Source organism: Mandrillus leucophaeus, unplaced genomic scaffold (assembly GCF_000951045.1).
Source record: "Mandrillus leucophaeus isolate KB7577 unplaced genomic scaffold, Mleu.le_1.0 Scaffold120, whole genome shotgun sequence".
Classification (NCBI taxonomy): domain Eukaryota; kingdom Metazoa; phylum Chordata; class Mammalia; order Primates; family Cercopithecidae; genus Mandrillus; species Mandrillus leucophaeus.
This window is the reverse complement of record NW_012100321.1, coordinates 103,964-113,341: the sequence shown is the minus strand read 5'-3', so window position 1 is coordinate 113,341 and position 9,378 is coordinate 103,964. Positions and strand designations below refer to the sequence as shown.

Here is a 9,378-nt window from a genome sequence, read left to right as displayed (position 1 = left end):
GGGAGGCGGAGCTTGCAGTGAGCTGAGATCCGGCCACTGCACTCCAGCCTGGGCGACAGAGCAAGACTCCGTCTCAAAAAAAAAAAAAAGAAAACTGGCTGCAGCAAAAGAAGCGGGCAAAAGAAGTGAATGCATAAGTGACTAAATGAAGGGAAGAAGAGGAAATGGGAGGAGCCAGTACTCCACGGGTCGACCCACATGCCATATCCTGGCCCTGTTCTATGTGCTTTACAAACAGGATCATATTTAAGCCTCAAGACATTCCCCATTTTAGATGCAAGGAAACAGAGGCCCAGAGAGGTTAAATCATTTGTCCAGGTGTCATCAACCATGTAGAGAAAGACACAGGGTTTGAACCCAGGCAGCCTGAGCTCTCAACCGTGGCCTGCTCCCTCCCCACAAGCTCTTAGACCTGGAGCCTCTTTAGGGGTTAAGCATAAGCCCCCACCCCCGATTTTACAGAAGCAGGGCACGGAGGCCCAGAGAGAGGGGAAGACAGTTGAGACACTTCCCTTTGACTCAGACCTGAGACGGGGACCCGGCTCTGCCCCCAGGATTTCTGGAATAGGCCTGAACTTACAGAGCAATCAGCCACAGTTGAGGGGACAGTCCTCTGAGCCCCGGGACCTCTCTTCTCCCTGCTGGGGCCCCTCTTCTCCTCAACAGGGCCAGTATGGCTCTGGGAGGAAGCTGAACATGGGAGCCAAGCACGTGGCGAGGAAGGGGATATCCGGGCCCTGCTGCTCACACACTCTGACCTTGGGCAAGTGGTTTCACTTCTCTGAGCCTTGCTTCCTTTATAAAATAAACAGGGCCACTCCTAGCCATCTCCCAGCCTCCGGGCAGGATTAAACCCCACGGTGTAGTACCTGGCCACCACAAGGCTCAATTAAGGTGAACTGTAATTATTCTTTTTATTGCTATTCCCACAGCCCTGGAGCCTGGGGCGCTGTGCCTGCTACTGCCTGCCAGACAGCGAGGGGCCTGGGCCAGCAGGGCCGTTCTCCTCTGTAACAGCTCAGTGCCAGGCCCCTCTGGCTGCCTGCCCAGCCCCAGGACTCCTGAGAGCCTGGATCCCAGGTCCTGGGGGACAACGGGCTCCTCCCAATGGCAGCTGTGGCCCAGAATTCTGACACGGCCTGAGCAGCAACCCTCATGCAGGCTGCTCCCATCACAGGGAAGTCCAGCTTCCACCCCATCACCCAGCTGAGACTGAGCCTCATCCTGGACTCCTCCCGATCCCTCAGCTCCCAAAGCCTGGCAGTCACTTCGCTTCTTTTGCCAAGTCAGCCTCCTGAACATTTCTCAGATCCAGCCACTCCCTTCTAACCCTCCAGCCCCACCCAGCCCTACCCAGCCCTGGCCTGGCCTCTCCTACCCAGGTTCCTGGCTCAGCCTCTACCTGGCCTCACAGTCTCTTCTCCTGCCCCACCAGAGGGGTGTTCCTAAAGCACACACCTGACCCTGTCCTTTCCCTACTCAGAACCTCCCAGGGCTCCCCAGAGCCCCATCCCCCCACCATCCCACCCCAGAAAGCCCTCTCTCCTTCCCACAGCCCTGCGCAATCTGCTCCCCGCAGCTTCATCGTAACCTCCTGCAGCCTCCTACTCACGGCCTCCATGCCAGGTTCCGCTCACCTTTGGGCCTTTGCCACCTGTTTTTTTTTTTTTTTTCTGCCTGGAGTACCGTCTACCCTCTCTCCAGGCAGCCACTCTCACTTCCTCTCTGAAACACTTCTTGAATCTATTTCTGTCCCTCTAGCCTGGTTGGCGATCACCACCCCTCACCTGTCCACTAATCTAGCCTCCTTCCTGTCTTACCCTGGAGTCCAGTCTCTGCATGGCAGCCAGGGATCTTTTCTGAATGGTAACTGAACCACGGCACCCCACTCTTGAAACATCCCATGGCATCGACCACCCTCAGGATGACACCCACATTCCCCAATCTGACTTCCAAGGTTCTACCTCTGGCCTCATCTCTCACTGGTCCTACCTCCCTCTCATGGCTCCCACCAGATCAAACTTCTCCATACTTTGCTTCTGCTCCTGCTGGAGGCCAACTCTCTTCCAGGGGTCCAGATCCTTTCCACCTCCACCTTCTCCAGGGTTTTGCTGCTGCAAGTCTCCCCTCTCACATGCAGAATCAATTCTCCATCTCTACTGGACTCTACTCTCTTCCATCCTTACAAAAAAATCCATCTTCCCCTGACACTGCATTTTTTTTTTTTTTTTTTTTTTCTGTCTGTTGCCCAGTCTAGAATGCAGTGACGTGATCTTGGCTCACTGCAGCCTCTGCCTCCCAGGTTCAAGCGATTCTCCTGCCTCAGCCTCCCCAGTAGCTGGGACTACAGGTGTGTGCCACCACACCCGACTAATTTTTTAGTAGAGACGACGTTTCACCATGTTGGCCAGGCTGCTCTTGAACTCCTGCGCACGTTCACTTCTTACCACCCTCCCCCATTTCTCCACTCTTCTTCAGAACCAATACTCCTAACACTTAACATTTGCTCTCTCCACTCCCTCCCTTCCCATTCACTCTTCAGCGCCCTCTTGGCTGCACCAGCCCCGTCATTCCCCAATAACTGCTCCTGTCAACATCACCATCAGCATCCACGGAGCCAAAGCCAATGGCCAGTGCTCGCCTTGGCAGCATCGGACTCAGGGCACCAGCTCCTTGTTCTATAAGTGCTCTCTTCTCTCCGCCTTCCCGACACCTTTCCTGGCTTCCTTTCCACCTCACTAAGTGGTCCTCCTTAGCCTCCCCCTCTTCCACTCAGGATCTGTCCTAAGTCCCCTCTCTAGACCCTCTTACTAGATTATCTCATCCATTCCCAACCATAGTTCGATCACACCCAAATTCTTCTCCAGTCCAGACTGTCCCATTTACTTACTCAGTGTGTCCTCCTGTAGGGCCAGGAGTGGTGGCTCACGCCTGTAATCCCACCACTTTGAGAGGCTGAGGTGGGCGGATCACCTGTGGTCAGGGTTTCGAGACCAGCCTGGCCAACAGAGCGAAACCCCGTCTCCACTAAAAATACAAAAATTAGGTGGGCATGGTGGTGTGCATACGCATCTATAATCCCAGCCACTCGGGAGGCTGAAGCAGGAGAATCACTTGAACCAGGGAGGCGGACGTTGCAGTGAGCTGAGATTGCGCCATCGCACTCAGGCCTGGGCAACACGAGTGAAATTCCGTTTCAAAAAAAAAAAATTCCAAACTGCTCTTTGCAATGACTCAGGGAGACCCTGCATGATCTGCCCTCTGTCCTAATCTCATCTTGCTATTGGTCTCCCGCTAACTAGCAAAAGCCCCAGCCATGCCAGTGTCCTTTCATTCCCCACCCCAGGGCCTTTGTACAGGCTGCCTTAACTCCCTGGAACACTCCTCTCCAGTTCTTCCTCTGTGAGTTTCAGCTTAAATGCTTCCTGCTCAGTAAGGCCTTCCCCCACTACCCTATCTAAAGTAGCCTCCAACCCTTATTCTCTACTTCATCACGCTGTTGGTTTGCTTTCAAAGCACTCATCACAATTTAAGTATTTTACTTATTTACATGTTTTTTTTTTTTTTTTCTTTTTCACGTCTGGTTCACCTGCAAAATTACAAGCTAAGGACAGGACCACATCTCTCTCCTTCACTGCTATATCCTTAGAGTCAAGCACAGTCCTTGGCACACAACAGGTACTCAATAAATATTTGTTGAATTAATGAATGAATGGGTGCCCCACACTTGACTCTTTCTCAATATTCTAAGTGATACTATTCTTGGGGATCCCCACCCCTACTCCCAAGACCCCGACCATCACATTCCGTTTCCTCGGGTCAGCCCAAATCTCCTACTTCCTTGTTCCCCCCATCTAATGATCCATTCCCCACCCCCACGATTGCCGCCTCTATTGGGACTGTCCCTCCTCTACTCCCCACTTGGCGGCACCCACCCCAGGACTCCCCATTTGGTAGCGCCATCACTCACTCCCCCACCACATGTCACTGCCTGGTAGCGCCCTCTACAGGCCTCACGTTTGGTAGCGCCCTCATTCCAGTCCCCCTCTCGCCCCACAATTGGTGGCGCCCTCCTCAGTCTCTCCACTGAGTAGCACCCGCTCCGCACGCCACTCCTAGGTATCACTCTCCGAAGCCCCCTATGTCGCCCCTTGGTAGCGCCATCCTGGGCCTCCCCACGCCCAGTCACTTGGTAGTGCCTGCCCCGCGCCCAGGCTGCAGCTCCGCGTTGCCATGGTTCCGCGCGGGCCCGGCACCCCTCGGCCTGAGCCGCTGTCCACCCTCCCTGCTAGGCGGGCGCACCTTTGAAGTAGTCATTGGCCTGAGTCTTGAGCTCCTCTGCCCGCTTCAGAGCGCCATCAGCCGGGTGTTCGTCCCGGGGGGGCTCAGCACACTCAGTCCGCTCGCCCTCCGCCATCGCCATGCCGCAAAGCGACCCCTACCCTGGCAACGGCCGCCAGCGGCACCCGGCCGAACCGTCGCGAAGGAGCGCCGGGTGGCCGCCGCCGCTGCCGCACAAGTGTCGTAAAGCGCGGGCCCTGAAGGGGCCCTTCACGCGCCTGCGCAGGTCCCTCTCGCCATAGAGCGCGCGGAGGACAAGGTGACCAGAGGGTCCCCGGACGGTACCCTTGGTAGAGATAGCCAATAGGGAATGAGAGAAGGGGCGTGCGGGGAAACAGAGCTGGTGTGGCCTCTGCTCCCAGAGTTACCGTGTTCCAAGGCTGTAAAAAGTTTCTCGGTTCTTAAAGTGGGATTTCCCTGCTGTCCGCTAGGGTTAGGGGGTGGGTTGTGAATGTCGCTGGCGGGTGTGGCTGCTTTGCAAGGCAGCGCCATGCCCTACGCGGAGCCGGACCCGGGCGTCGAGCCCTATTGTCAGCTACCTGTGTGACCTTGAACAAATCTTCCCTTCCTCTCTAGGGCCTCAGTTACCCATCTCTGGAAAATGGGTGGCTTCTCAAGCCAAAAAAGGTCCAACCCTGAGGGTGTTTCTGAGTTTTTAAATGAAGGCACTCTGGATTTCAAGTCCTGAGCAAGGCTCAGAAGTGTGTTGCACCATCCCCTTTCCTCCTGTGTTCAGCTTCCCAAATCCTGAATCTTCAAATAAACTCTCCTGTTTGCCTTTTTACAGATTCTCTTGTCTGAGATCACAGCGTTGATTGCATGCACTCTGCCTCCCTCATTTACCCTTCACATGGCAGCTAGAGGTTTGGTTTTGTTTTATTTTGTTTTGTTTTGAGAGGGAGTCTCCCTCTGTCGACCAGGCTGGAGTGCAGTGGCGCAATCTAGGCGCACTGCAACCTCTGCCTCCCGGGGTTCAAGCGATTCTCCTGCCTCAGCCTCCCGAGTAGGATTACAGGTGCCTGCCACCACGCCCGGTTAATTTTTGTATTTTAGTAGAAACGGGGTTTCACCACGTTGGCCAGGCTGGCCTCGAACTGCCGACTTCAAGCTATCTGCCCACCTCGGCCTCTCAAAGTGCTGGGATTACAAGAGTGAGCCACTGCACCTGGCCGAGGGATCTTTCTAAGACAATGATAAAACCATGGCACACCCTCACTCCCAGCCTTCCATGGCCCCAGCACCCTTAGGAGAAAACCCAAACTCCTGATTAGGAGACCCCGAATAGTCTAACCTCAGGCTGAATAGTCTAATCTCCAGATTCCACCCCTTCCCCAACCCCCATCTGCCGTACACCCTTCCAGTCTGTCCTTTCTAAGCCCTCATGTAGCACTAAGTCCTGTAAGGCTCTGGTTACCCTCCTGGAAGCACACTCCCAAACCTATCTATTCCACTCCCAAACCTCTTGTTAGCCCATCCCCATCTCTCCCACTGGCCCCCAGCACAACCAACAATCACCCTAAAGGGCAGATATTAGTATCATCCCCATTTTACAGATAAAGACACAGACTTGCAGAGGTGTTTGACCAAGGTCACAACAACATAAGAAGGTGACAGAGCCAGGATCAGGAATCCTATCTACTTCCTGTGTCCTTCATTGCCACTCTACTGCCTCTGTAGGTGCCAGAGCCCATCTTGGTGGCTTAGTAAATGTTGCTTTTGTGTTCTTTGTTCGTATTGTTTGTTTGGGGGCTGGGGGAAAAGGAGGCTGCCATAATGGATTTGAATTTTGGGTTTGAGTCCAGCAGAATCCTTTCCTGACTCTGTGACCTTGGGCAAGTGATCACCCTCTTCTAAGCCTCAGTTCCAACCTCTGTAAAGCAGGGATAATAATTATCCCCATCACACAGGGTTAGAGGAGAGTTTGGTAACACGAGTACAGCATTTGGCAGGGAGCCTGACACAGAGTCGTGCTTTCATATTCACTCCATCACAAATACTCAAAGTAGGCTGGGTATTGTGGCTTATGCCTGTAATCGAAGCACTTCGGGAGGCCGAGGCAGGCAGATCACTTGAGGTCAGGCATTCAAGACCAGCCTGGCCAACATGGCAAAACCCCGTCTCTACCAAAAACACAAAAATTTAGCTGGGCATGATGGCGCACACCTATAGTCCCAGTTATTAGGGAGGTTGAGGCAGGAGAATTGCTTGAACCTGGGAGGCAAAGGTTGCAGTGAGCCGAGATTATGCCACTGCACTCCAGTCTGGGCCACAGAGTGAGACTCTGTCTCAAAAAACAAACAAACAAACAAAACCAAACAATACTCAGAGTCGGGCAGAGTGCCTAGTGCTGTGATGGGAGGAGGCTTCCGAGGTGAGCTTTTAGGGGCACTTTACCCAATTGGAGCAGGCAGGGAAAGCTTCCTGGAGTAGCTGGTACCTAAACCAAGATGTGAAATATGAGTAGGAGATAACCAAGTGAGGGGAGGAGGGGAAGAGAGAGAGGCATTTCAGGCAGAAGGAACAGGAAGTGCAAAGGTTTGAGAGTGTTTTTCTTCCCTTGAAGAGATTCCTATGTGCAACCCTGTATGGGGGGTTATAAGAGTGACATACATGACAACAGAGGCACCCACCTGCACATGAGTCCACGGACACACACTCTTGCACACACATGCTCATTTAACTATGGGGAATCATGTCACACAGACACACATTGGTACCCAGAATTACAGCATCAAGCAGTCCCACACATGTATGCAGAATCACATCACACAGACATACACAGGTTAAAAACAAAACAAAACAAAAAACAGCACCTTCCACACTGAGAAACACAGAAACCCAAAGTAACCAGAAATACACATAAGGCAGAATCATTTCACCCAGACAGTAATATGCACTTGTAGAAGGAATCACAACTCCCCCACAACCCACAACACAGGTTCACAGAATGTCACAAAGACCCATACACATACACAGAATGACAATGTGCACACACTCGTGCATGCACACACACACACAGATACACAGAATCAGAAAGTGACATGGGGCTGGCATGGTGGCTCAAGCCTATAATCCTAGAACTTTGGGAGGCTGAAGCAGGAGGATCACTTGAGCCCAGGAGTTTGCGACCAGCCTGGGCAACATGGTAAGGCTCTGTCTCTACAAAAAAAATGAAAATAATTAGCTGGGCCTGGTGTCATGCACCTGTAGTCCCAGCTACCGGGAAGGGTGAGATGGGAGGATTGCTTGAGCCCAGGAGGCTGCAGTGAGCTATGATCACACCACTGCACTCCAGCCTGGGTGAGATAGTGAGACCCTGTCTCAAAAGAAAGAAAGGGCTGGGCATGGTGGCTCATGCCTGTAATCCCAGCACTTTGGGAGGCCGAGGCAGGCAGATCACCTGATCACCTGAATTCAGGTGTTCCAGACCAGCCTGACCAACGTGGTGAAACCCTGTCTCTACTAAAAATACAAAAGTTAGGGCCAGGCACAGTGGCTCATGCCTGTAATCCCAGCACTTTGGGAGGCCAAGGCTGGCGGATCACCAGGTCAGGAGATTGAGACCATGGTGAAACCCTGTCTCTACTAAAAATACAAAAAATTAGCTGGGTGCAGTGGTGGGTGCCTGTAGTCCCTGCTACTCGGGAGGCTCAGGCAGGAGAATGGTGTGCACCCAGAAGGCGGAGCTTGCAGTAAGCCAAGATCGCACCACTGCACTCCAGCCTGGGTGACAAAGCCAGACTCTATCTCCAAAAAAAAAAAAAAAAATAGCTTGGTGTGGTGGTGCACGCCTAAAATCCCAGCTACTTGGGAGACTGAAGCAGGAGAATTGCTTGAACCTGGGTGGTGGAGGTTGCAGTGAGCAGAGAATGTGTCACTGTACTCCAGCCTGGGCAACAGAGTGAGACTCCAAGAGAAAAAAAAGAAAGAAAAGAAAGAGAGAGAACGGAAGGAAGGAAAAAAAAAAAAGACACTCAGCCACCAGTGCACCCACACTCCCAGAGGAGATCCAAAAGATGAGTCAACACACAGAGTTCTGGTGCCTACCAAGGTGAGGTCTTTATGGTGGTATAGAGATTGGTGAGTTTCAGAGCCAGTGTGTCCGGTCTAGTCCCTCCCCTTTCCCTAGCCCAGCACAATTCCCTCCATTGAGGATCCACATCACCTCCAGAGGGAGGAGGTAGGGGTCACACCCCCCCATAGCACCAATCTGGATAGGCCACCCCCTGATGAAACAGAGCAAGCAGTGCCTTCCACAAAGGTGGTAAATGGGGCTAAGAAGGGGGAGGCCTTTTCCTGTGGGAAACCAAGAGTAGCACCATTTGCAGAAAGAAAGCTGGGGGGTAAGGGAGGCACATAGATGGTGGCAGAGAGCTGAGGGGTCCTGGCCTCTCTCCCCACCCGGCAATATGCAGACAGTGCCGTGCCTGTGCGTGTGCCTGTGCGGCTGGAGAAGTCTTCGGACTGCAAACCACCCAAGGGGTGAGGGAGCCCCAGGTGCCCCAAACATGTGGGGTAAAGTCAAGGTAAGTGCATGTCTGGAGGGCTGGGGTGGGAAGTGGAGGCGGTTCTGGGGCACAGAGATTGTAGGCAATGAGAATGGAGAGGCATGAAGTCCAGGAGCAGCACAGCCTAGAGGGTAGGGGTCTAGAATGGGAAGACTTAAGACTGAAGGAAGGAATTGGGGTAAGTGCAGTGGGGTGGGAAGCCCAGAATAGATTTAGGAGGGTAGGGTCTGGAATTAGAGAGTTAAGGTTATAAGATTCAGAACCAGAGGAATCTTTAGGGAAAAGTCTAGATTCCATAATCAGAAGCATTTGGAGGCTGAATTATAGAACCAGAAGAATTTGGATCTGATATCAAAGACAGCTGGAAGCTGTGAGGCTTAGAAGCAGAGGAATTTATAGAATAAGGCACAGAATCAGAAAAAGCCTGGCTGGGCTCAGTGGCTTATGCCTGCAGTCCCAGCACTTTGGTGAGGCCAAGGAGGGAGAATTGCTTGAGCTCAGGAGTTCGCGACCAGCCTGGGCAACATGG

The 9,378-nt window shown here is 52.9% G+C and overlaps 1 protein-coding gene and 1 long non-coding RNA gene across 3 annotated transcripts in view; both read right to left on the bottom strand.

Annotated features, from left to right (window-relative positions):
• PPP5C (protein phosphatase 5, catalytic subunit) overlaps positions 1-4,526 on the bottom strand; it is a 53,935-nt gene extending 49,409 nt beyond the window's left edge. For both annotated transcript variants that reach the window (XM_011969461.1, XM_011969462.1), the window contains exon 1: positions 4,303-4,526. In XM_011969461.1, coding sequence (XP_011824851.1) covers positions 4,303-4,423 — 121 coding nt within the window. In that variant the 5' untranslated portion in view covers positions 4,424-4,526. The remainder of the gene's footprint in view (positions 1-4,302) is intronic.
• A 3,849-nt stretch (positions 4,527-8,375) lies between these two features.
• The window catches only part of LOC105531495, a 1,996-nt gene continuing 993 nt past the window's right edge, over positions 8,376-9,378 (bottom strand). Inside the window, exon 2 of the long non-coding RNA XR_001004818.1 lies at positions 8,376-9,365. This is a non-coding gene — a long non-coding RNA (uncharacterized LOC105531495). The remainder of the gene's footprint in view (positions 9,366-9,378) is intronic.